We start from the raw sequence: 26,475 nt of genomic DNA on the forward strand, positions 1-26,475 counted from the left end.
AGAAAGTGGGAGAACCCTGTAGGATTCTGCTCGGTTCCAGCTTTACAGCAGGAGTCTCTCATTTTTATTTCTATAAAATCCCTGAAATATCCTTGCATATAGTATGTGCTCCATGCATATGGGCTGAAAGAATAGAGGGCAGAGGTTTCATACTGGAGAAGCAAACATAATTTAACCATTAGAATTTGCACAGGTCACCATGCTTGTAGGCGTGGGGAAGTAATCTTATGTGACACTCAACATGAATGAGGTGGAAATTTATTATTGGAAATAAATATGGAATCCTAGAGCTATATTAACTAGGAGAACTTAGCTTCCATGTGACATTTTTTAGGCTCACAAAATAGCCTGTCACTTCCCTATATTTCTTCACATTTATTGTGAGCCTTTTAAATCCCTTCTAATAACCTCAAGTTTACATTCCACAGTCTACTTCACTTTTTTATTGTTTATGTGCTTCCTGTGAAGACAGCTAGACAGACAAGGCCACAAAAAGGAAAGCTTGTCCTTATCCAATACTTATGGGTAACGGTGTAATGGGATTTTTTTCTTTCCTACCAGAGGAAGCCCGCCGTTTCACTCAGAACTCACCCATTTGAGGCATTTTAAATGGATGGGATGCTAGAAGCCAGGCAAACTGTCCTTCTGAAAGTGAAATGAATGCTAGTCTAATTGCTGGAGAATGTATCAGTTGGGCTTGGAAAGCAAGACTTCTACACTGGCTCCCCCTGCTGGCTCTGAGGATGCACTGTCTTTGGAAACTGATGAAAGCAATATACCTAAACCTTTTTGTTTGAGGGCAAGGCACTCAAATGCCAAATATAGCATTCTTCTAGAAGGCATTTACTCCGTCCGTGATAAACATACCAAGTGTTTCTTGAATTTGCTTCCAAAGGGCAGAAATCCTGCAACCCAGAGCACCCCACAGCCAAGATTGTTTTCCAAGTGGAAAACAAAACATTCCACTTGGGCAATTTCATTAGGGAGTGGGACCACCGCGGACGCGGGGATTAAGGGTAAAAACTCAGTAGCCGTAGGTGAGATAAAGAGCCAGACTGTTTCTTAGGGTTGTAAAGTTGGACGTGGGGGCTCTGAATTTCCTTTTCATGTGTTTAGGACTGCTGGAAACTTCCTGCAGCTTAACTGTTGTTTCTCTTTCCCTTCTCTCTTTCTCTCTTCACAAGAAAGGTGTTTACCTCCACTCACTGAGAGATGCGGTGACCAGATTAATTTTAAAAACGGTCGGTCACTGCAGACTTCAAGCCTATTATAAAATCTGCGTTAAAAGGTCTGGCTGTCGGGGGAGACAGGAAAGCTGGTAGATTTTTCCTGCTTGAGTCTGAGTCCATGTAGTGGGAGGAAGACAGAACTCTGACCTATGGCTTTGACACGGGCTCCAGTACCAACTGGACCTTGTGAACAGGAGCGGGAATCAAGGATGACTGCTGTCTTCCTACAGCACCTCCCTGGAGAACCAGGACAGAGAGACGTCAGAAATGTCCTTGTAACTACGCCATGAGAACCTTGGGTTTGGGGAACTGCAGAGCCACCCCTACCGAGGTTATACTATGACCCTGTGACAAATGGCACAGTGCTGGGCAGAGGGGATTTGCTGTGGTTCAGTCGCTAAGTCACATCCAACTCTTTGCGACCACGGACTGCAGCACGCCAGGCTTCCCTGTCCTTCACAGTCTCCCAGAATTTGCTCAAACTCACATACATTGAGTCAGTGACTCCATCCAATCAGTTCATCCTCTGTCTTCCCCTTCTCCTCCCGCCTTCAGGGTCTTTTCAAATGAGTCAGCTCTTCGCATCAGGTGGCCAAAGCATTGGAGCTTCAACTTCAGCGTCAGCGTCAGTCCTTCCAGTGAATATTCAGGGTTGATTTCTTTTAGGATTGACTGGTTTGATCTCCTTGCAGTGCAAGGGACTCTTGAGTCTTCTCCAACACCACAGTTGAAAAGCCTCAATTCTTCAGTGTTCAGCATCCATACATGACTAGTGGAAAAACCACAGCTTTGACTATATGGACCTTTGTCAGCAAAGTAATGTCCCTGCTTTTTAATACACTGTATAGGTCTGTCATAGCCGTTCTTCCAAGGAGCAAGCAAGGGAATTATATACATACTTTATTTGGCTGTGTTGGGACTTAGTTGCAGCGTGCAGGATCTTCATTGCATCATGTGGGATCTTTCGTTGCGGCCCCTGGACTCTAGCTGTGGCACATGGGCTCTGGGGCGCAGGCTCAGTAGTTCAGGCAAGTGGGCTTAGCTGCTCTGTGGCACGTTGGGTCTTAGTTCCCTGACCGGGGATCAAACCCATGTCCCCTGCATTGCAGAGTGGATTCCTAACCCCTGGACCCCTGGGGACATCCCCACACTTATACACTTATTCATCGACTGCATCCCTTCCCCATGTCACTGTTGCTCTTATTTATTTATTTTTGTCACTGTTATAAACTTTTTCTTTCATTCAGGTCAATTTCAGATGTTTTCACATTTTCCACTCGCCTCAATAGGTTCTTTTGCAGAACTGCTTGGTGAAAGGTTCCCTCACTGCCGCCGAGGCTCTTATTTCAGCTCCACCAATCGCGTCCTCCTCTGGGAGGATGCCCATCCTCTTGCCTCTGGATTAAATGTTGGTAGTTGTAACAGATGGTGGGTCAGAGCGCTCAAGTACAACTCAGTTAAGTGGTTTAAGCCTGGCTGGGGGTCAGGAATTTTTAAAGGACTCGGTAGGGTGATCTTTCTGCTCTTGGTGATCTTGGCTAAGCTCATCAATCGGGTGCATTCAGCTGGCAGCAGAACCAGGTAGGAAGGTGGGAGATGGCTTCATCCACATGCCTGGTCCCTCTGCCACTCTCTCCCTGCCCCCCTCGCCCCTCGGGGGGCTCCCTTGAGTGTCTTTAAGCAGGGTGACTGGCTTCCCAGACGAAGAAGGGAAAAGCTGCCAGTTCTCATAGGCTTTGGCTTGAGGGGCCCAGAGAATCATGTCCACATTTCACTGGTCTAAACAAGTCATAGAACCAGTCCGAAGTTAAGGAATAAAGAAGTAGATTCCACCCCTTGAGCAACAGGGCGCTTTGGCCATCTTTAACCAGTGTGTACTGATAACTTCTGTTTCTCTGTTTTCTGTACTTTAACTGTGTGTCTTATATTTTATTCCTTTGTCTTTATATAAATTTATCATTTAAAAAGATTTCTAAACACATTTGGAAACCCTCCCAGCAATGAGTTCTAAAGTGATGCCTTTATTTGCCTTTGAAAAGTTTACTTTTTTCTGCACATAAATCCACAGAGATATATTATATACATTTTAAGCCAAAGGGAAATTTTTAGCTAGTTTCTAATATATAGCCACCATTATATCTGCCCAGTTATTTATTTTTCAAGGAGTTATGTATTCTGGCATAAACTTGACCAACATCATCTGTTCAAGACAGAATATTTTGTAGCATAGAAATGTTAGACTGTCGTGTGTAAAATGTAAGTAAATGTCTGAGAAATTAATGGGGTGGGATGGGGAGGGGGCAGAAGGGAGGTCCATGAGAAGGGGATATTCGTATATGTGTGACTGATTCACTTTGTTTTGCAGCAGAAACACAACACTGTAAAACAGCTATACCCCGGTAAAAAAATTTAAGTAAAAACTGAAAAAAAAAAATTAAGTAAAAATAAGTGGGTTTTTTGCAACATAAATCAAACAGGAAAATAAAGTGCGTAGGAACATAATCAGCCAACGCTCCTTACACGTTGCATATTGCTTGAGTCAAGGGATAAAAGCAAATTGAAATTAAAATCTGTTTGGCACTTTGGGAAGTGCTGTGTGAGAGGAGAGATGTGACTAGAACTGCTGAGTGAATTTTGTTTACCGCAGTTCAGCTTTCCACCAAGCAAATCATGTGAGAAGGGCCGAGGATAAACGCACCTATTTATGTAGGTAATTTTTCTGCTCCACGCCTCTGATTCATCTCTCTGCCTCGCTTTATGGCGATTCATGCTATATTGGTTACAATTAATTTCACTGCTGCATATTGGCCATAAAGAGATATTTCATAAATTGACTTGATGTATAATTTTTTTCCCTCTGTGGTTTTCTTAAAAGATGAGAATGGTCCAGAGGAAAAGCCAAGTGCGGAAGAAATAGAAGAGCAGAGCCAAGAAGCAGGTGGGCTCAGATTTCTTTTGAAGCGTCTCCTCGGCCTCGTCCCCAGAGGTGAACAATAGCTTGCCTTCGTGCTCTTTTCAATGTTTATGCCGTTTCACTGGGTTAACCTCGGTGGTCACCCTGGTCTCCCTCAGGCAATCACCAGCCCTGCTAACGCGGAGCATCAGGGTCTTCAGTCAGAAGAGGACCCTCTGAGGTCTCAGTCACGAGCTCCTCTTTGCTCCCGTGTGATAGCAGCTGGCTCAGTGATGCTCTGCCCGCGCCCGGCAGAGGCTGGAAGGACCGCGGCAGAGCTGGGCTGACTAGGGCAGGTCAGAATCAGCAGGTTTAGTTAGAGGGGAAGAACAGAATGAGAAGCATTCAAAGGACAGGTATCAGAGGCGTTCCTTCCACAACACATGGAGTGTCCCGTACTGTTCTGCACTCGCTTTTTAAGAGCTGTGCTTCATTCATTTTTCTGTGTGTTGTGGATGATGCTGTGATGTGGCCTTGACTACCCCACACCCAGTGCTCTGTGAGGTCCAAAGAATGGAGGTGCCAATGACATGCTCAGAGATCTTCTGCTGTGGATGGTAAATTGAACATTTTTAACACTTAAGGCTCAAAAAAGATGGTCATCACCTTAGGTTTTTCTTTTCTTCCTCCCCATTTTTATACTCAGGGTGCTCTCCTTTCAAAGAACAATTCACACACACGTTATGCAGTTGTCAACATAACCACCCAAACAAAAACCTCCTCCTTCTATTTTTACGAGTCATTCTTCTGGTTCTAATGAGCCCAACAAGTGGGGCCTCTTTAAAACGGGGAGCTCTGCTCATGTGCCAGCCACAGTCTGAGCCTTACGCTGGACTCTTGGAAACAAACCAGGTAGTGTGACAGGTTTGTCAGTGAGAAGTTCCTGCATTAACCTGGGAACTTTTGCTGGAGAACTGAAAGCCTTCACTATTAAACTGGAAGATGGAATTGAAGACGGCCCATCAGAGGAGGCGCTGAAGCAAGGCGCCGGGACCTCGTGTACCTGCTGCTGGGTCAGCCCGCTCCCCTTGCTTAAACGTAGTCCTTGGGATGGAATGAATTTCTGATATAGAAAAACGTTGTCATCCGCACCACCGTTGCCCCCAGCTCTCGGTCACCGCATCGTTATGTTCCGTGGAAGATGAGGCTGCTGTGAAAAGCTGTCACTGTTTTCACTGTTTGGGGCTGATGAGTATTAGTCACCCGGCTGCTGACGGCTGAGGCCATTCTCTGAATGTTGCAGCTTTACAGGTTTTATTCACTCATTGCGTGTGTGCGTGTGTGTGCGTGTTTGTATGCTCAGTCACATCTGATTCTTTGCAACCCCAGTTGCTCTCTGTCCCAAACTCTTTACCAACATAAATCTCTCCCACCCTGTTTGTATACACACACACACACACACACACACACACGTATACATGCACACACATCTGCCTGCATTTTATTTATTCATCTCTTTTCCCCTTAATCAGTTGAGAACAGGCAGTTTCTTTATGGATTTGGGACCGTCTTGCATGTTAGGAAAGAGTCATAGGACATAAGCCTTCTTCTCCACCTCTCAGATGGACATACCACAGTATGGCTGCCTCTCAGTGTGGAGAAGATTCCTAAACACACTTCTTGTTCTTCTAAGCAGGGTCGTCACTGGTTCGGAGCCCAGTGGCAGGATTCATCTTGGATCTTGGCCACTGTCACCATGCATGGTTGTAACTGTTTTACCTCCCTAGTCCTGGTGCAGAGAAGTCAGAGGCGCAATGGTGGTCATTAAAATCCTTTTGACCTGCTGTTATTCTTCCAAAATAAAAATATCTTCCTTTCATTCATTAGAAATTCCAGCTTCAATTCTAACTGCACAGCTCTGCACGCCTCTTCCCTATCATGCAAAAAGCACAATCTCCAGCCAGCATCATCCAGCAGCTCTGACTGCTGTCATGATCAAATCAAAGTGGTAGATCTTATTCCTCAAACAGCCACTCAACAAATACCTATCCAACGTTCACTGTGGCCCAAGCACTGCTCTGGGCCCTGAAATAGGGCAGCGAACTATAGAGACAGTATCTTTTCTTCCTTGAAATTTTTGCTCCAGTGGCAGTGATCCAAAAGGAAATAATAAGAAAAGCATGGTAGTGATAAGCACCTCGTGGAGAAATGAGGTAATGTAGAAGGAATCCTGAGAAGGCAGCTTTCCATTGGCTGGACTCAGGGAGGACTCCCTGAGGACAGTAATTAAAGTGAAATTTCAGGGATAAAATGGCAGGAGAACGTTCCAGATGAAGGGACCAGAGAATGCAGATGTTCAGGTGAATTTTAACAGGTAGGAGAAAGAAGTTCAGAGTGACTGGAGCCTGGTGGATAAGGGAGAACAGGGGTGGGATTCAGGAAAACACCATAGGACCAGGTTATGTCTGATGTAATCAGTAAGAACTGATTCTATTAGAACTACAAGGAGAAGCCAATGGAAGGCTTTTAGTAGTGAGGAAACATAATCAGTTTTAACTAGCTCACTCTTGCCTGTGAATGAAAATGAGTCAGAAGAGCCAAAGTGAGACCAGTTGAAAGACTGTAGCAGGAAGGTAGTGATGGCAGTTTCTGGAAATGGAGACAAAGTCGACTGCTGTGTTTCATCCCAGAGGCAGAGGTGACAGGATGTACTGATGGTTTAGATACAGGCATAGAAACCCAGGCTACATCCTAGGCTTTGAGCATCAGTAACTATGTGGATGATGGTGCCACTAACTAGTGTATGAAAGACTGGCCACAGGGCACAGTTTTTGTTAATAGAGTTGATAGTTCAGATTTGCCCATGGTAAATCCAAGAGGACTCTCAGCCATATGGGATGTCAAGAAGCCATTTAGATATATGAGTCTGGATTTCTAGGAAGAGATGTGGACCAGAAATACAGGCTTGGGTGTTGCTGGTGTAAAAATGTTACTGAAAGCCAGTGACTCGGTGAGATTCACTGGAGAGAACATGTAAATAAGGAGAAGAATCGGGCCTGGGATACCATGGCATCTAGATTGTGGCAACAAGGGAAAAGGCAACAGCTGCAGCAAGAAAGTATTTCGGAAAGAATGGAGTAGACTCTGAGATGCTCCTGAGAAGTCAAGGAAGGTAAGAAAGGAAAAGTGACCCTTGGACTTAGCAAAGTGAGGTCACTGACACCTTTGAGAAGAGAATACTGCAAGGAGGATGGAAGCCAATTGGAGTACGTTACGGAGAGGCTGTGAGATGAGGAAGTCTGGAGCAACAACATGGACTGCTCTCTCGGGGAGTTTTGCCTTGAAGGGAAGCAGAGAACTGGGATGATGTGACATCAAGGGAGAATTGATTGTTTTTAGTTTGTTCTTTTGTTGTTCATAGGAGTTTGTCACCTAACAAAAGAAAGTGATTCATCTCCCATTATCTCCCTACTAAAAACTTTTATTCTCTGCTCTGATAGAAATGTGACCTGAAAGTGATGGTCATGTACATTACAGACAAAGGATATGCTGGGAAAAAAAAATCTGGTTAGCCTTCATTTTGTTGAAAATATAGATACTTATTAATTGCTCACAGAATAATATTAATACTATTTCAGAGATTCAGTTTAGTAAGTATATCTGTAAAGTTTTAAAGGCATTACCAAGGTAGCCACTTTTTTACTTTGTATGGAAAAATCCGTCTTTTTTTGAGATATTCATCACTTTATTATAAAACAGGTTTTTGTTAGATTCTTCTGCTCAGCTGTGAGCTTCCATGGTGGCTGAAACAGTTAAGAATCTAATTGCAGGGGGAGGTGGGAGTGGGGATCGGGATGGGGAATACATGTAAATCCATGGCTAATTCATGTCAATGTATGACAAAAACCACTACAATATTGTAAAGTAATTAGCCTCCAACTAATAAAAATAAATGAAAAAAATTAAAAAAAAAAAAAAGAATCTAATTGCAATGCAGAAGACCTGAGTTGGATCCTGAGGTCGGGAAGATCCCCTGGAGAAGGGAATGGCTACCCATTCCAGAGGACTTTGTATGTGGCGCTAGTAGTAAAGACCCCGCCTGCCAATGCAGGAGACATGAGACGTGAGTTCAATCCCTGGGATGGAAAGATCCCCTGGAGGAGGAAATGGCAACCCACTCCAGTATTCTTGCTTGGAGAATCCCATGGGCAGAGCAGCCTGTTGGGCTATAGTCCACAGGGTTGCAAAGAGTCAGACATAGCTGAGCAACTCACACATGTTTGCCCAGCCGTAGTCTGATATAAATGTCCTGAGCGCGCGCACGCGTGTGTGTGTGTGGTCATGCGTTTTTGAGTTATCTTTAGTTCTATAACCTCGTTACTGCATGAAAAAATGTATACAGTCCTTTTCCATTTGTCAAGTATTAACCATTCCAAGTGATTTTGGTAATCCTTCCCATCTTAAATGTACTATTTCAGTGTTAGTAAGTTAGTTACCATTCTGCAGGCCAAGTGGAGTGAGTCCCCGGAGTGCTGAAGTCCTAAATAGACGGGCTCCGATGAGGTTAATTGCTGCTGCGGTGGGGGTGGGGGGGCTGGCAGCGCAGGACAGGGCCCTCCAGGTTCCTTGGCCCCCACCCTGCGCCTGACTGACGTGGAATCACCAAGCAGCTCTTGGTGCTTTGACAAACGCCCCCCTCCTCCCGGCCTCCGCACGGACACCGGCCCGACGCCCCCCTGCAGCCTGACTGCGTGGCGGAATGGGGCGAGGCACGGTGCTAAGGAAACCCAGACTTTACACACACACAGAAAAGCGCTTTGTAGAAGCTCGCAGCCTTTTACTAAGAAAGCTAGCCTCCCATTCTTCTAGAGGCGAGGGAAGAAACGAAAGGCCAAAGCCTAACAGTCCCAGTCTTCCTCACCGAAACATAGTTTGTAGTTCATTGGGCGCAGTCTTACCCACGGGTTCTTGTTCCAATAGTCATAGAGGAGAGTCACAAACCTGAGCCCCTCTGAAGACCATTCAGTGTCTGAGAGCGTGAAACGGGCTCCCTCTTCCTTCGGTGGGGTGGGAGGTGAGGTGGGCAGGGCAGGGCAGCGCCCACCCTGCAGGACAGACTCTGAGACAGCGTCTCTTTCTGCCTCACAGATGGTACCAGCACCGCTTCGGCGCCCAGCCCTTCTTCAGAGGAAGCAGTTGAAGTCTGTAAAGATGAAGGTATGAGACTCATCTAAAAATCTGTGCAAACTCTCAGGAAACCATCTGGATTTTGTTTGTTTGGGGAAAATGAAATAGTGAGCAAATCCATCCAATCCTCTTTAAGCATCTCTATTTCCAACACAAATAGCCAACCTGCTCTATTTTATTCCATATCTACCCTTTCCAGAATTTGTATATCCATTTGTTCCTCTAACAGTAACTGTTCATGAAACAACAGGATGATTGGAGAAATTACGTTTAAAGAAGATGTTTATTTGAAACACCAGAAGGAGGCTGTTTACAGCTACTTGTCAGGAATGGGTTCATTTGAGAATCACCTACCAGAGAACTCCATTATCTAGGCAGAATAAAAAAGAAATGTTTGAAAGGCATCCTTGAAAATAAATCTTTGACAAGAGCATCACTCCTCATTCTGTGGACAGTTACTGTGAGAAAATGTTGCTGACCCAAGTATCTTTAAAAGAAGAAAAAAGGAAAAGAAGAAATTATGTAGGTTCTAAGAGAAAGTTTGAGGGAGACATTGCAGGGACATCCATGTGCAGATAACAGTTTTAAAAATATGTATTACCTAAAGGAAAATGAAATTGTCATTTCTCCCCCCTGTGATTAATTGTCCCCACACACAAAAAAGTAATATTTTAAATCTGTAATTGATAACTACTAAAAACTCTCTGAATGGTAGATGAGATTGTTGTACTTGTACAAATGGGCGTCTGCTAAACCATATGACCTACTTGGAACTTTTAGATTAATATGCTGAATGCATTTCTTCCATTTGGAGTGATAAGAAAATATGTCTGCATGTAAGGTTGATATTAGCTAGTCCTGGAATCAATGTTTAGAAAATCAAAGTTGTCTTAAAAATAACACTCAACTGTTTACATCAGTCGTTTCATCTCCTGTTGCCTGTAAATGGTTTTTATAAGTGAGGCATCCTGTGTAGGAAGAATAGTTGCTAAGAGTGTGAGCTCCGGGGCCAGATGCTTGAGGCCTAGATCCTGTCTCTGGCACTAGCAACGTATGTAGCCTTTCACAAGGAATTCTAGTACTTAGCAAGGAATTGATATGTCATCACAAGTAGTTAACTTCTCTGTGGTTCAGTTTTCTCCTCTATAGAATGGAAAATTACCTCCCAGAATACAGCAATACATGCCCATTGCTCAAACTGTTCCCCTGGTACCTATGTAGGGTGGGTTCCCCAGGAGACTAGGGAGCTAACCTTTATTAGGGAGGGCTCTTGGAATCAATACTTGTGAAAGGAAAGAATGCAAAACTGGATAAAGAAATTGAACTGCGAGGCGTTCTCAACCGAAGCTGCAGCCAGGCTGAAGATGGCGTGACAGTTCTGAGATGTCCAGTTGGGATGTGAGAGTCTGGCTCTTAAAACCTCCCACTGAGGAGTCACCTGTCACTGGCTGCCAGGGGAAGGGGTTGTGGTCTTGGATGAAGCCTCTCTCTTCTGTTCAGATGACCCTAGAAGCTTGAGAAGGGATGAGGGCAGCCAACGACTAGAAGAGAAAGGTCTTCCTTCCTGAAGGGGATCCTGTGGCCCAAGACAGCATCCACTGTACTGTTGTTTTGGTGGGCTTTTTCTAGTTCATTGTCTTTTTTTTTTTTTTTAATGAATCCCTTGGCATCTCCCTTCATACTCCTCAAATATGTGTTTCTTGGTTGCTGTTTTACGTTTGTTTTCTGGGTTTTCTCTGCACCATGTGGGCTTGTTCTGTTTGTGGTGTGTGTGAGGGGGCTTCTCTTGAGGCGCACAGGCTGAGTGGCTCCTGGGCATGTGCGATCTTAGTTCCCCAACCAGGAATCGAACCCCCATCCTCTGTATCTCCTCGTGTCTCCTACGTCTCCCACACTGGCAAGCAGATTCTTTACCACTGAGCCACCTGCGAAGCCGTCCCAGTCATTCAGCCTGTGATAACAATTTTTAAATGTCTTGAAGTGGAATAGCAAAGTTTTCAGACACAAGAGAAGTAATCTAATTTAAGTGCTTCAAACTGAGATTTTTCCTGTGGCGTTGTTTGGTTTGGAGATATCACACCTTTGCAGAAACACACTGCGATGTTTCTTCATGCTTTTAGGATCTCACACCATTAATTGCTCATGCCAGGATCAGTTTCTCAGAACACTTTTAGGTGTTTCTTTTTTTACACGAAACTTTTAATGCTGGTAACGCCAATGAGTTCTGTCATGTATCACAAAGGCCATTTCCTAGCAAGACCAAATGTGAAGTAAGGGGGTTTCTTTTACTGAAATTGTTAATGCCCATTAACCCCTGAATCTAAGGAAAAGAATTTTGAAGTTCACATTTACATGTGATCCAGTTTCCATTAAAAACAGAACATACAGGTTATGATTTTTGCCTTTTTTCTGAAATAGCATGTATTTATAGAAGACCACTATTTTAACTGATTATCATTCCAATGCTTAGACCAAGCGTCTGTTGCTTATAGAACTGCAAGTGTTGGAAATACAACATACTTTAGCTTGATTGATAGAGACATGGCTTAGAATGAAAAAAAGAAATGAATTTGCCATTGAGATCCTCCAAGATTGAGGTCATGATGAGGTTAAAAGGCATTCATATGTGTTGAGAATTCATTCCAAATATTCACCATCATGTTACATGCAGAAATATATCTCCTTGGCGATGTCTGGGCTATTTATGATCTCTGCAGCTATGAGATTGCTTTAAAAAATGCTTATTACACTCTCCAGTTTAAGTGCAGAGCATTTTTGCTGAGCAAAGTTTCTCGAGGAACCCCTGCTCTTGACTTTTCTAGGCTTTGCTTCTGACCCAGAATCTTCTTCTTAGGTCTTGGAATCACCAATATTATGGACTGGCCTTTTTTTTAGTATCCTTTCCAATATAATTCTCAGAGATTTTGAGCCTGTCAGTTATCTTTAGCTTTGCTTATTGGTTGGCTGGCTTTATATTTGTTATAATTTTGGCTCCCACAGGAACCTCACTGTCTTCTTAGAGTGCAAGGACTAAAAATAAACCAAAAAATGAGCAGGTAATGTCACTTGGTTTGGAAGATAAGATTAAAAAAAAAATTAAAACAGATATGTGGAAGCAGAATAATTTCAAGAGGAAGCATCTTTGGGGGTGTCTTCTAGGTCTGTGATTTTGTTCAAGTGTTCTAGCCACATTTCCCACCAGGTGCTGAGAATGGATACTTACTGCCCATTTACCCTGTGTAACTGCTAACCGTCCAAACCGCTAACAGAAGGAGGTACAACTCATGGATCAAGAGCTAGATTCTGAGCTCCAGACGGAGGACACCTGTTCCAGTGACTCATCCCAGCCCTTGGGTGGGCAGTGGTTGAGCTGGGAGGATGAGATGTGAGGAGGAGGAATGCTGATGAATAATTCATCCATACGGGGTGGATGCGACAGCCAGGATGGAATAGAAATGAACTCCAAGTTAAAGAAACCTGAGAAAATATCTGTCAGTTGATAGGAACTCTGAGGTCATTTATAAAACAGGGCACACACTTGTCTATTGGCAGATTTCTTTCTCTACTGGTAGAAATATTCCAATGATTGATTTAACGGTAGTTTACAATTTAAATCCTTAAATACAAACCCAAGAGTACAAATGTTAAGGCTATTTAAGTTAGCAAATATAGAGGCAATCAGGATTAAAATGAGCATTAGGAATATCAAGTACTCTGGCTGAAACTGCTACATCCTCATCATCATTATTTAAGATATAGTCAGTCTGCTTAACTCTTGGAGAGTTAAGTTAACTCTTCTCTGTCCTGTTAACTCTTAATAGATCATCCTCACTTGCAGCCAAGGTTAATGCACCTTATTAGGGGGAACAATGCTATTTAAACACATCTTGATTCTCCTATCTTATTTCTTTTTGTTGTTGTTTAGTCACTAAGTCATGTCCCACTCTTTGTGACCCCATGGACTGTAATCCACCAGGCTCCTCTGTCCGTGGGATTCTCCAGCCAAGAATACTGGAGTATGTTGTCATTTCCTTCTCCAGGGGATCTTCCCAACCCAGGGATCAAACCAGCATCTCCTGCATTGGCAAGTGGATTCTTTTACCATTGAACCACCTGGGAAGCCCATCTTATTTCTTAATCTACCCAATTTGAATTTGAAGGTCAGCTAGACTAAACCATATGCTCATCATATGAACAAAATCAACTAATGCTCAGGTGCACACACACTCGAGCTTGTATTCCTTTGCAGCTCTGAGTAAGTCACATCATTGCTGTCTGCTGTTTATGAAGTGGGATGTCACTTGGCGAAGGACACCTTAACCCTCAATCTAGTTTCAGGCCTCCTAGAGGTCAGAATTTCCAGAGGATGGGGGAAAGGTTGAGAAAGAGTCAGGCTTGCCACAGAAGACAGCAGAGAAAGGGTGGGGTTATGTGTGAGCAATCGGATTCAGGGATGAGCAAGTGAAGTGAAGTGAAGTGAAAGTCACTCAGTCGTGTCCGACTCTTTGCAATCCCATGGACTATACAGTCCATGGAATTCTCCAGCCAGCATACTGGAGTGGGGAGCCTTTCCCTTCTCCAGGGGATCTTCCCAACCCAGGAATCGAACCCAGGTCTCCCACATTGCAGGTGGATTCTTTACCAGCTGAGCCACAAAGGAAGCCCAAGAAATGAGCATAAATGCTCCCAACCACAAGTAGCTGCAAGCCTCCAGAGTCTGTTTCTATTTCTTGTCTACACTGTTGGGGAGAAACAAAACACTGGGCCGCCCGTGAAGCTGCCCTCAGACTTCTCTCGCCTGACTTCCCTTAGTTCTTCCCCTGGTCTGGGCATCCCTTCTCGCCCCGCTTGGCATCCTGCCCACGCCCCGCCGCGGTGGGCCAGAGCTGTGCCCCTGTCCCAGCTATGCGCTGATGGAGCGTCGGACGCCGCGGCCCCTCTGGGCGCTCACTCTGGGCTGGGAAGAGTCTGAAGCGTGGAATGAGAGCCGTTGCCCCCTGGTAGTTCAGTGAAGAGGAGAGAGCTAAGACATATGGAGTATCTCCTGGACTCAGTGCTTTCATTTCCATACAATCTATTTTTCGCTTCACGAAAAGGTAACCTGAGAGGAAGGAGAGAAAGAAAGGTGTGCATGGTGGTTGGAGAGAGAGGAACTACCTTAACAATATTAACTCCCATGCCAGATACTCACATGATCTCACATAAGCCGCAAAAATGATACTATCTTATTCTATATGTTTTAGTGCTTATTTTTCCACTGGAAAGCATACTGCATATTTATCGAAAAGTCTTTTTAAATGCAGAAAAGTATCTGCTGCTGCTGCTAAGTCGCTTCAGTCGTGTCTGACTCTATGTGACCCCATAGATGGCAGCCCACCAGGCTCCCCTGTCCCTGGGATTCTCCAGGCAAGAACACTGGAGTGGGTTGCCATTTTCTTCTCCAGTGCATGAAAGTGAAAAATGAAAGTGAAATCACTCAGTCATGTCTGACTCTTCCCGACCCCATGGACTGCAGCCCACCAGGCTCCTCCGTCCATGGGATTTTCCAGGCAAGAGCACTGGAGTGGGGTGCCATTGCCTTCTCCGGCACAAAAGTATAAAAGGTAACAAAAGCATATAATCATTTTCATTTCAGCGATTAAATTGTAAAAAAGAAAAGTTTACTTTTCAATTAGCAACATACCCTGAACATTTTCCCATGTCTTTAAAAATTTCTCAAAGGCATACTTTTTATTGGAGCCAAAATACTGCATCATATGGTTGTCCCATAATTTACATAGCCAGTGTCCTAATGTTAGATTATTTAGTTATTTACAATCTCTGTGTTATAAATAATACCGAAATGAAGTATTTATATTTTAGATAAATCTGGATGTGTATCTATGATCACTTCTCAGGATAAAATCTTGATTTGGGGTTGATTTACCAGGGAGAAGATTAAGATATTTTTTATCGCTTACCTTTATCTTATTTTAAAAGTAATGTGTGTTTATTCAATGAAAAAATAAGCAAACAAAGAAATGAAAAAATCACTCGTAATGTCAATCCTGAGAAATAAACATATTAGTGTGCTAGTATATAAACTTCCAGTCTTTTTCTAGGCTACCATATATATATATATATATATATACATATATATATATATATATATATATGAATTTTTTTTGGAGGGGGAGTATTCTTCAATGCATATCCTTTTGAAGTTGTCTTTTAAATATAGCAAAATTGTGAAATTTTTTCCATGTCTTTTGATAGTCTAATATCATTTAATTGTATTAATAATTCCAATGAGCAAAAGTCTATAATTTACTTACCCAGGCTCCATTTTGAGTCATTTCTTTGGTTTCAGTTTTAAATTCTATACTAGCCAGGAACATTCTTTTAACTTGGTAAATGTTCATGATCATTCCTGTAAGGGAATTCAAATTAATTTAAAAATGCATACAAAACTTTATTTTTTTCTACAATGAATAGAGTTTGTTCCTTTTTTTGATTTTTTAAATAATATATGTTCATTGTAGAAAATTCAAATAATTAATAGGAGTGTTTAAGGAATATAGTAAAAACACATGGCCAATACAACGTTGTAAAGCAATTATCCTCCAGTTGAAAATAAATTTAAAAAATAAAGAGTTAAGATTTAAGAAAAAAGAATAAAACCACAAATACAGTCACAGCTCCTGGAGACAACTACCATTTGCTCTCTGAGGGCCATTCTACACACATTACCTTCTGAATATTTGCAACCGCGTAAGATTTTGTATCAATCAGTTATATGATGTGTGATTCTAATATCATTTTCCTTTTATCTTGTTCACTTCCTTCCCACCTTCCAGATATTCAAAGAGTAAAGCACACCGATTAAGAATCTAGTCTCTGAGTTCAATTCCCAGAGCCCAGATTCCAGCTCTCCTCTTGAGTTATGTGACTTAGGACAAATTATTTAATCTATGTGCACCCCAGTTTCCTCATATGTAAAATGGGAATGATGACACCTCCATCATGGGATTGAACTTTAAAACAAGTCAACCCCCTTAAACATGTCAAGGAATGTCTGACACACAGTAGGAGGCACCGAATTTTTAGCCATTTTAAAATATATGTGCTTATTTTACATGTAAATCCATGGCTGATTCATGTCACTGTATGACAAAACCCACTACAATATTGTAAAGTAATTAGACTCCAACTAATAAAAAAATAATAATAAAATAAAATATATGTGCTTATTTTCTAAAAAATATATCATAGTCTATGCACTTGTTACAGACAGCAAAACTTTGTGGAAACCCCTGGTAGTCATTTGTGTAAATCTAATTCATCCATTTTAAAGCTCAAGTGTACTCCATAGCTTGGATGCACTATAGTTTATCCAACCATTATCCTATGATGAGCAAGCACTTTCTTCTCACTTTATTGCCATACAAACAAAGCTGCAATAGATGTCTTTGCCCATATATCTTTATAAGAAGTGCTTTTATTTGCACGGGAAAAATTCCAAAGCATGCATTCTCCCTTGAAGAGTATATGTTTTTAATAGATATGACCAAATGACTTTCTCAGAAGACTATAACAATTAATATTTCTATCAGCAATCATTATTTTTGTTTTTCCTAATTTTCGCCCATTCAGTGGGTATAGAGTAATAATAACTCATGACTTTTAAGATGTCAATATTACTATCCTGATTTTGCAGGTAACTGAGGCTCAGAAAGTTTGAGTGACTGGTCCAGTTACCCAAAAGTTAGTTAGGATTTGGGAACCAAATCTGCCTGAACCCAAAACCCAGGCTTCTTCAATCCCACCATACTGCTTCCCAAATCATACTTCTGGAGAAAGGGATATTCCGTGTCTGTGGGAAGTAGGATGCAGTGGGAGGGCAGTGTGGGGAAATGAGAACCAGGCTAGGTTCGCAGGGCATTGAGGCTGAGGCGACAGCACAGACCAGCCTACTTGGTCCACGTCACAGTCCTGACTCTCATCATGGCCTTGATTCCTAAGCTGCAGTGACAGTCTTACTTAGGAATGAGGACACAGACACCTCCAGCTATTGACCCCACCAGACATGAAGCTCAGACCGCTTTGTCTGGTCTGGTTTATGCTCCCTCATAGCCCACAGGGACCCTGCTCTGTAGCCCAGCTCACTTTACCTTTCATCTCCCAAACCTCACTGGCCTGCTGTATTCCACCATCATTCTGCTATATCTGCTCATCTAGGATTCACTCCCAATGTCTTACCTTAGTCTTTCACTTCACTGTTCCCTTCCTGTCTTAACTCTTTCTCGCCCTCCCTGTCTCCTTCCCTTATTTCCATCAAATTATCTGAGCCAACATTTCAAGGACAGGAATCAATCCATATAATACAGGGCAGTTGTTGGAGGGAGAGGAGGAGATCCACCTTTTCATCTTTCTTGATTTCTCCTCTCCTTATTACATTTTATCTCATACAAGAGAGGACTGTTTTTTTTACTGTTTCTTGTAAATCTGTATGAAAATTATCATGTGCCTTATATCTATATAATATATATGATATATCCAACTCACTATTATGTAAATATCTTGAAATCAAATATCAAATCTCATTCATTTTCATGTTTCAGGACAACACAGTGACCTGTGCATCAGTTCAGTTCGGTTCAGTCACTCAGTCGTGTCCTACTCTTTGTGACCCCATGAACCGCAGCACGCAGGCCTCCCTGCCCATCACCAACTCCTGGAGTTTACCCAAACCCATGTCTGTTGAGTCGATGATGCCATCAAACTATCTCATCCTCTATCATCCCCTTCTCCTCCTGCCCTCAATCCTTCCCAGCATCAGGGTCTTTTCAAATGAGTAAGCTCTTCGCATCAGGTGGACAAAGTATTGGAGTTTCAGCTTCAGCATCAGTCCTTCCAATGAACACCCAGGACTGATCTCCTTTAGGATGGACTGGTTGGATCTCCTGGCAGTCCAAGGGACTCTCAAGAGTCTTCTCAAACACCGCAGTTCAAAAGCATCAATTCTTCAGTGCTCAGCTTTCTTTATAGTCCAACTCTCACATCCATACATGACTACTAGAAAAACCATAGCCTTGACTAGATGGACCTTTGTTGGCAAAGTAATGTCTCTGCTTTTTAATATGCTATCTAGGTTGCTCATAACTTTCCTTCCAAGGAGTAAATGTCTTTTAATTTCATGGCTGCAATCACCATCTGCAGTGATTTTGGAGCCCAGAAAAATAAAGTCTGACACTGTTTCCCCATCTATTTCCCATGAAGTGATGGGACCAAATGCCATGATCTTAGTTTTCTGAATGTTGAGCTTTAAGCCAACTTTTTCACTCTCCTCTTTCACTTTCATCAAGAGGCTCTTCAGTTCTTCACTTTCTGCCATAAGGGTGGTGTCATCTGCATATCTGAGGTTATTGATATTTCTCCTGGCAATCTTGATTCCAGCTTGTGCTTCCTCCAGCCCAGTGTTTCTCATGATGTACTCTGCATATAAGTTAAATAAACAGAGTGACAGTATACAGCCTTGACGTGCTCCTTTTCCTATTTGGAACCAGTCTGTTGTTCCATGTCCAGTTCTAACTGTTGCTTCCTGACCTGCGTACAGATTTCTCAGGAGGCAGGTCAGGTGGTCTGGTAATCCCATCTCTTTCAGAATTTTCCACAGTTTATTATGATCCACATAGTCAATAAAGCAGAAATAGATGTTTTTCTGGAACTCTCTTGCTTTTTTCATGATCCAGCTGATGTTGACAATTTGACCTCTGGTTCCTCTGCCTTTTCTAAAACCAGCTTGAACATCTGGAAGTTCACGGTTCACATATTGCTAAAGTCTGACTTGGAGAATTTTGAGCATTTCTTTACTAGCATGGGAGATGAGAACAATTGTGCGGTAGTTTGAGCATTCTTTGGCATTGCCTTTCTTTGAGATTGGAATGAAAACTAACCTTTTCTAGTCCCGTGCCCACTGCTGAGTTTTCCAAATTTGCTGGCATATTGAGTGCAGCACTTTCACAGCATCATCTTTCAGGATTTGAAATAGCTCAACTGGAATTCCATCACCTCCATTAGCTTTGCTCACAGTGATGCTTCCTAAGGCCCACTTGACTTCACATTCCAGGATGTGTGGCTCTAGGTGAGTGATCACACCATCGTGATTATCTGGGCCGTGAAGATCTTTTTTGTACAGTTCTTCTGTGTATTCTTGCCACCTCTTGTTAATATCTTATAAGTGGCCCTTGTCTATGATAGGTTCTACATCCAATATTGAGGACCTGTGCACAGTAGGTCCTCAATATTGGATATAGAACCTATCACAGACAAGGGCCACTTATAATTCTCCTAACATCACGGCCACTTTCCCAGAATGATTGTTACTATTATCGAGGCTCGTATTAGAGCAAGTTCCCTTTCAGAATCCTGTTTCAAGAAGTGAAATTTTCCCCAAATGCTGTAAGAACAAAAATAAAAATTCAAGCCATGGACTTACTTGTTTGTTCACTCTAGACTTGGATCCTCTTGTAAGAGAACAAGATAAACTCCTTCTAAATGGTGAATGTATATAGACTATTCCCAATGATTGAGGCTAGTTATTTATGCCTAATTTATGATAAGGCTTTTCAGATACATGCTTCAAATGCTTTGATTATATATGTTTAAAATCAGGTTAAATTGGTCAAAATAGATAAAATCATGCATCTACTTTTTGGTATTTAAATTATATTTATCTCCCATTTGGTAAAGTTTAAAATATACATATATTTTAATGTACACATAATTTAAGATACATACAGCAATTGGAAGGCAAGTAACAGTTGCCATCCAATCACATTTTCACATATGTATTTTTTCTGTTACAAATTAAGTGTGACTGTAATTATACATTTGTAGCAGTCAATTCAGTCATGTGATTTCTTGGGTGTATTCTAAAGATCTGGTGAGTGAGGCTTGGAAACAAAATTATCCCAGACTAGGTCATGGGAATTAACTGAGTGGGATGGTAACCCTTGTCCAAAACACAATTTTGGATCAAACTGTTGGTCCTTATAGGTCTGAATTAAGATAAGCATCCCTGTAATCTATTTTCAGATTCACTGGCCTAGCTGTTAAGCTCTTTGGGGTAAGTCATGTAGCCTTATAAGCCAAATAAGTTTATTTTGGAGTCACATCGCCACCCTTGGGTAACTTTTTAAGGTTGTGCCTCAGTTTTCTCCTCTGTAAAATGGGGATAATAATAGTATTTATATCACAGAGTTGTGAAAACTAAAAGTGCTTGTAACAGCTGCTCAAACATAGTAAACTTTCAGCAGGTGTTGACTTTTTTTTTTTCTTACAATTACTGTTATTAAGTGTATGTGTTGGCTTTAGAATTCTAACTACTCCAAATAGGACTCCTGTATCTCATTGAATCCTCACCAAATCTATTGACCTGTATAAAGTTAAAGAAGTTAAACTGCAGGTGATGTTCAAAATACTGTGGCTCAGTCCCTGCCCATCAAGGTGAACATGCTCTGGTCCATCATACTGGCAAGGACCTGCTGAATGTTGAAAACAACTGAAGTAAGCTGGGCAGACAGGCAGGAACACTGCACACTCTCTCTGGCCCCCATTCACCAAGAAGGATTTGATAGCTGGGTACCCTGGATTGAATGCCACTCGTAGAGGGTCCTTTTGTCTCTTCTGTGACTGCTTCTGCCTACTTCGTGTTTTAGTCTTTTACAGAAAAGACCTAAAATGGAAGGTCTGTACGTCCATATTTTAGGATGCTTTTGTCAACATGGCCTAATAAGGGTAATCATACATCTTTACAACAAGCACACTCTTGAGAGTGATGAGGGTGCTGTTAATAATTATACCAAGACAAGCAATCACACTGGGGCCAGAGGAACCAACATGTGTGCTTGCCCCACCAAAAATGCAGTCTTTTCTTTCAACAAATCAAAATCATAATATCACTCATACCTATTCAAGAATTTTTATTGAACTTTGACTCATAAAAATGTACTATTCTTAGAGTATACTTTTTTCTATCTTGTCACTTTCTTGTTAATTAGTATAAAAAATAATATTTGGAACTCCTTAAGATAGACCCATAGAAGGTATATTCCTAGACAGTCTGAATAAATCAAGAGCATCTTCTAAGAGCAGTCTATTTTTCTTTTCTGTTTATTCTTTATCAAAGTATAGTTGATTTACAACATTGTGTTAATTTCTGTCATACAACAAAGTAAGTCAGTTATATATACTATATACATTTTTTTTCTACTCTTTGCCATTATGGTTTATCACAGGATGTTGAATATAGTTCCACTGCTATACCATAGGACCTTGGTAATCCATTCTACAGTTTGCATCTGTGAACCTCAAACTCCATCCCTCTCCCAGGCCCCCTCCCTCTGGGCAACCACGTCTGTTCTCTACATCTGTGAGTCTGTTTCTACTTTGTAGATAAGTCCATTGGTGTAATATTACAAATTCCACATATAAGTGATATCAGATGGTATTTGTCTTTCTGACTTATTAGTATTTGTCCTTCCACGTTGCTGCCAGGGGCATTATTTCAGTCTTTTTATGGCTGAGTGGTATTCCATTCTGTGAGTTTGTGTATCACATCTTCATCCATTCACCTGTGTATGGACCTTTAAGATGTTAATAAGTGTTAGTAAATTATAAAAGCTATTCTTGCCTGGAGAACTCCATGGACAGAGGAGCCTGGTGAGTTACAGTCCACGGGGTCACAAAGAGTTGGACATTCAGCCGTCAAAACAGTCTAGAAGCCACAAATTTATACAAGGTAGTTTCTACATTACAGGTCTTTTCAGAGCCTTCAACATGCTGACATGCATTGAGAAGCTCAGGGAGATTGAAGCATGTGGCATTTCTCATTTTAATTGACCAAATTTTTTTAAAAGTTGTTTTGTTTGTCCTTTTTTTCATATATAAACCATTTTAATACAACAGGTTATAGTTTGGGAAACAATCTCATATCCTAACCAGAAGAATTAAAACATATTGTTTAAAGTTTTGCTTTTGATAAATTATAATCATTATCATAATGAAAGATAAACACTAGTAAAATAACTTTTGAAAAATGGAGCTTGAGTTTCCTAAATTCATAGCAACACAGTTTTTTTTTGAAGAAATATCCTCTTGTTTCAGAATATGTAGCCTGTCAGTTTTTGATAGTAGATTCTATGAGCAAAAATGTGTATCTGCCTCATTCCTAATGACATTTTGTTGTCATCTGTCCTTTCCACCACTGTCCCCAAGGTGGGTATTTTTATTGAGAGAGAGGCAGAGAATGTCTCAGAACTGCTGCTTTGTTAAGACAAAAAGGAAAGAATAACTGACTAGCCAGTGGCAAAGACTGAAATATCTTTTTAATCAAGTATAAAGACAAGGTCTCCTAACGAACATTGATAGCATTTAGCAGAAACTTCTCTTTCATTTAACGGTTAGCTTTCTTTCTCATCCAGATAGCACAGTAACACTCACATACACATCTGTGCATACACAAAACCACACACATGTACGTACACTCAGACACTGTTCTAGACCCAACATGAATCTGCGAGACAGCATTTCTCCCAGCTTGCTCTATGATTTATGATGTTTTTGTGATATTGGGCGACTCATAAAGATCTAAGTCTTTCAAGAGACATGTTTTTCAAAAGCCGTTAGATGGCTTCAGTTTGCCTAAACTATCCATAAATGTTTTTGATGCCAACCACGTTCTGAGGCAGAGACATTACTAAATATTCACTCAATGTGTGTGCTCAATTGCTCAGCCGTGTCTGACTCTTTGCAACCCCATGGACTGTAGCCTACTAGAAGACTGTCCATGAGATTGTCCTGGCCAGAATACTGGAGTGGGTTGCCATTTCATCCTCCAGGGGATCTCCCTGACCCAGGGATCGAACCCACGTCTCCTGCATCTCCTGCATTGCAGAAGGAGGTGATGGTCCATGCTCAGAAGGAAAATATTTTTCTCTTTTTTCCTTCAAGGAATCATATTATGTGATCTGACAAGAAGATATAATAGAATCTCGGCAGTTAGAATTATACTTAAAAATTCAGAGCATTAAGAGGTTGGTATTAACGTGTCTGTGTGTGACTGTGTTAGTCACTCCGGCGTGTCCGACTCTTAGCGACCTCATGGAATGAAGTCCTCCAGGCTCCTCTGTTCATAGAATCCTCTTGGCAAGGATACTGGAGTGGGCGGCCATTCCCTTCTCCAGGGGATCTTCCTGACCCAGGGATTGAACCTGGGTCTCCTGCATTGCAGGCGAACACTTTACCATCACAGCCACCAGGGAAGCCCAAAATATATAAAATAGATAGCCAGCAAGGACCTACTGTATAGCACAGGGAACTAGACTCAGTATTTTGTAATAACCTATAAGGGAACAGAATCTGAAAAAAGTGGTGTGTGTGTGTGTGTGTGTGTGTGTGTGTGTGTGTGTATAGAGAGAGAGAGAGACAGAGAGAGATCTGAATCACTGCTGTACATCTTGTACATCTGAAACTAACACAGCATTGTAAATCAACTACACTTCAATAAAAAAAAATTCAGGGCATATGGTCACCATATGAACCATAGTGAGTTTTTTTTTTTACTTGATGAAAAAAAGGCAAACTGTAGGATAGGAAGCGTGATTCACAGAGAGAACCGTTACATAGCAGGGGAAAGGATGAGTGAAGATGGAAGAAAGTAAAAGGTCCGAGGGCCAACTGACATTCCCAAGCAAAGCAAAATGAGCCCACTGCTTCTTGAATTCATGTAATAGTTTCATGTTTCCCCCAAGTTAAATGCAAACATAACTACAACATATAAGATGTAACATTAGCGACTACACCTGCCTCTCCATTCTTAGCTTACAGAACCCTTTTCCCCACTATGGCTCCATCTCATCATGGCCTTTTCTGACCATCTTTTTAGATATGGCGGCTCCTCCACTCAATGTCTGTCCGAGCCCCTTGTAATTAATCCATGACACTTACAGTAACCTGTAACCATGGACACCTCTCTTTTCTTTTGCATCCTTTCTTTTCCCCCAGCTCCCTCTAACTCAACTTCCATGGAGGAAGGATAACATGTACATTGTCCATCATCTTATCTTCTAGTGATTCATACAAAGTCAGGCCTTCAGAAAGTACCAATTACAATGTATTACAGTATAGTTCAGTTCAATCACTCAGTCGTGTCCGACTCTTTGCGACCACATGGACTCCAGCACGCCAGACCTCCCTGTCCATCACCAACTCCCACAGTTCACCCAAACCTGTGAATCAGTGATGTCATCTAACCATCTCATCATCTGTTGTCACCTTCTCCTCCTGTCTTCAATCTTTTCCAACATCAGGGTCTTTTCGAGTGAGGCAGCTCTTCGCATCAGGTGGCCAAAATATTGGACTTTCAGCTTCAGCATCAGTCCTTCCAATGAACACCCAGGACTGATTTCCTTTAGGATGGACTGGTTGGATCTCCTTGCAGTCCAAGGGACTCTCAAGAGTCTTCTCCAACACCACAGTTCAAAAGCATCAATTCTTCAGTGCTCAGCTTTCTTTATAGTCCAACTCTCACATCCTCCATACATGACTACTGGAAAAACAATAGCCTTGACTAGATGAACCTTTGTTGGCAAAGTACTGTCTCTGCTGTCTAGGTGGGTCATAACTTTCCTTCCAAGGAGTAAGCATCTTTTAATTTCATGGCTGCAATCACCATCTGCAGTGATTTTGGGGCCCAGAAAAATAAAGCCAGCCACTGTTTCCACTGTTTCCCCATCTATCTGCCATGAGGTGATGGGACCAGATGCCATGATCTTAGTTTTCTGAATGTTGAGTTTTAAGTCAACTTTTTCACTCTCCTCTTTCACTTTCATCAAGAGGATTTTTAGTTCCTCTTCACTTTCTGCCATAAGGGTGGTGTCATCTGCATGTCTGAGGTTATTGATATTTCTCCCGGCAATCTTGATTCCAGCTTGTGCTTCTTCCAGCCCAGCATTTCTCATAATGTACTCTGCATATAAGTTAAATAAGCAGAGTGACAATATACAGCCTTGATGTACTCCTTTTCCTATTTGGAACCAGTCTGTTGTTCCATGTCCAGCTCTAACTGTTGCTTCCTGACCTGCATACAGGTTTCTCAAGAGGCAGGTCAGGTGGTCTGGCATCCCCATCTCTTTTATAATTTTCCACAGTTTATTGTAATCCACACAGTCAAAGGCTCTGGCATAGTCAATGTAGCAGAGGTAGATATTTTTCTGGAACTCTGTCGCTTTTTCAATGATTCAACAGATGTTGGAAATTTGATCTCTGGTTCCTCTGCCTTTTCTAAAACAAGCTTGAACATCTGGAATTTCATGGTTCATATAATGCTGAAGCCTGGCTTGGAGAATTTTAAGCATTGCTCTACTAGCATGTGAGATGAGTGCAATTGTGCAATAATTTGAGCATTCTTTGGCATTGCCTTTCTTTGGATTAGAATGAAAACTAACCTTTTCCAGTCCTGTGGCCACTGCTGAGTTTTCCAAATTTGCTGACATATTGAGTGCAGCACTTTCACAGCATCACCTTTTAGGATTTGAAATAGCTCAACTGGAATTTTATCACTTCCACTAGCTTTGTTCATAGTGATGCTTCATAAGGCCCACTTGACTTCACATTCCAGGATGTGTGGCTCTAGGTGAGTGATCACACCATTGTGATTATCTGGATCATGAAGATCTTTTTTGTATAGTTCTTTTGTGTATTCTTGCCACCTCTTCTTAGTATCTTCTGCTTCTGTTAGATCCATACCATTTCTGTCCTTTATTGAGCCCATCTTTGTGTGAAATGTTCCCTTGGTATCTCTAATTTTCTTGAAGAGATCTCTAGTCTTTCCCATTCTATTGTTTTCCTCTATCTCTTTGCATTGATCCCTGAGAAAGGCTTTCTCATCTCTCCTTGCTATTCTTTGGAACTCTGCATTCAAATGGGCATATCTTTCCTTTTCTCCTTTGCTTTTTGCTTCTCTTCTTTTCACAGCTAATTGTAAGACCTCCTCAGACAGCCATTTTGCTTCTTTGCATTTCTTTCCTATGGGGATGGTCTTGATCCCTGTCTCCTGTACAATGTCACAAACCTCTGTCCATAGTTCATCAGACACCCTGTCTATCAGATCTAGTCCCTTAAATC

At 41.8% G+C, this 26,475-nt stretch overlaps 1 protein-coding gene across 4 annotated transcripts in view; it reads left to right on the forward strand.

Moving 5' to 3' along the window:
• The window catches only part of MACROD2 (mono-ADP ribosylhydrolase 2), a 2,170,814-nt gene that overhangs the window by 2,022,852 nt on the left and 121,487 nt on the right, over window positions 1-26,475 (forward strand). For 2 of the 4 annotated variants that reach the window (XM_070471908.1, XM_070471911.1), the window contains exons 12-13: window positions 4,105-4,215; window positions 9,271-9,339. The exons of 1 other annotated variant lie outside the window; for it this stretch is intronic. In XM_070471908.1, coding sequence (XP_070328009.1) covers window positions 4,105-4,215; window positions 9,271-9,339 — 180 coding nt within the window. The remainder of the gene's footprint in view (window positions 1-4,104; window positions 4,216-9,270; window positions 9,340-26,475) is intronic. One more of the 4 variants, XM_070471909.1, reaches the window with a different exon arrangement.

The sequence above is a fragment of the Odocoileus virginianus genome, chromosome 9 (assembly GCF_023699985.2).
Source record: "Odocoileus virginianus isolate 20LAN1187 ecotype Illinois chromosome 9, Ovbor_1.2, whole genome shotgun sequence".
Lineage (NCBI taxonomy): Eukaryota > Metazoa > Chordata > Mammalia > Artiodactyla > Cervidae > Odocoileus > Odocoileus virginianus.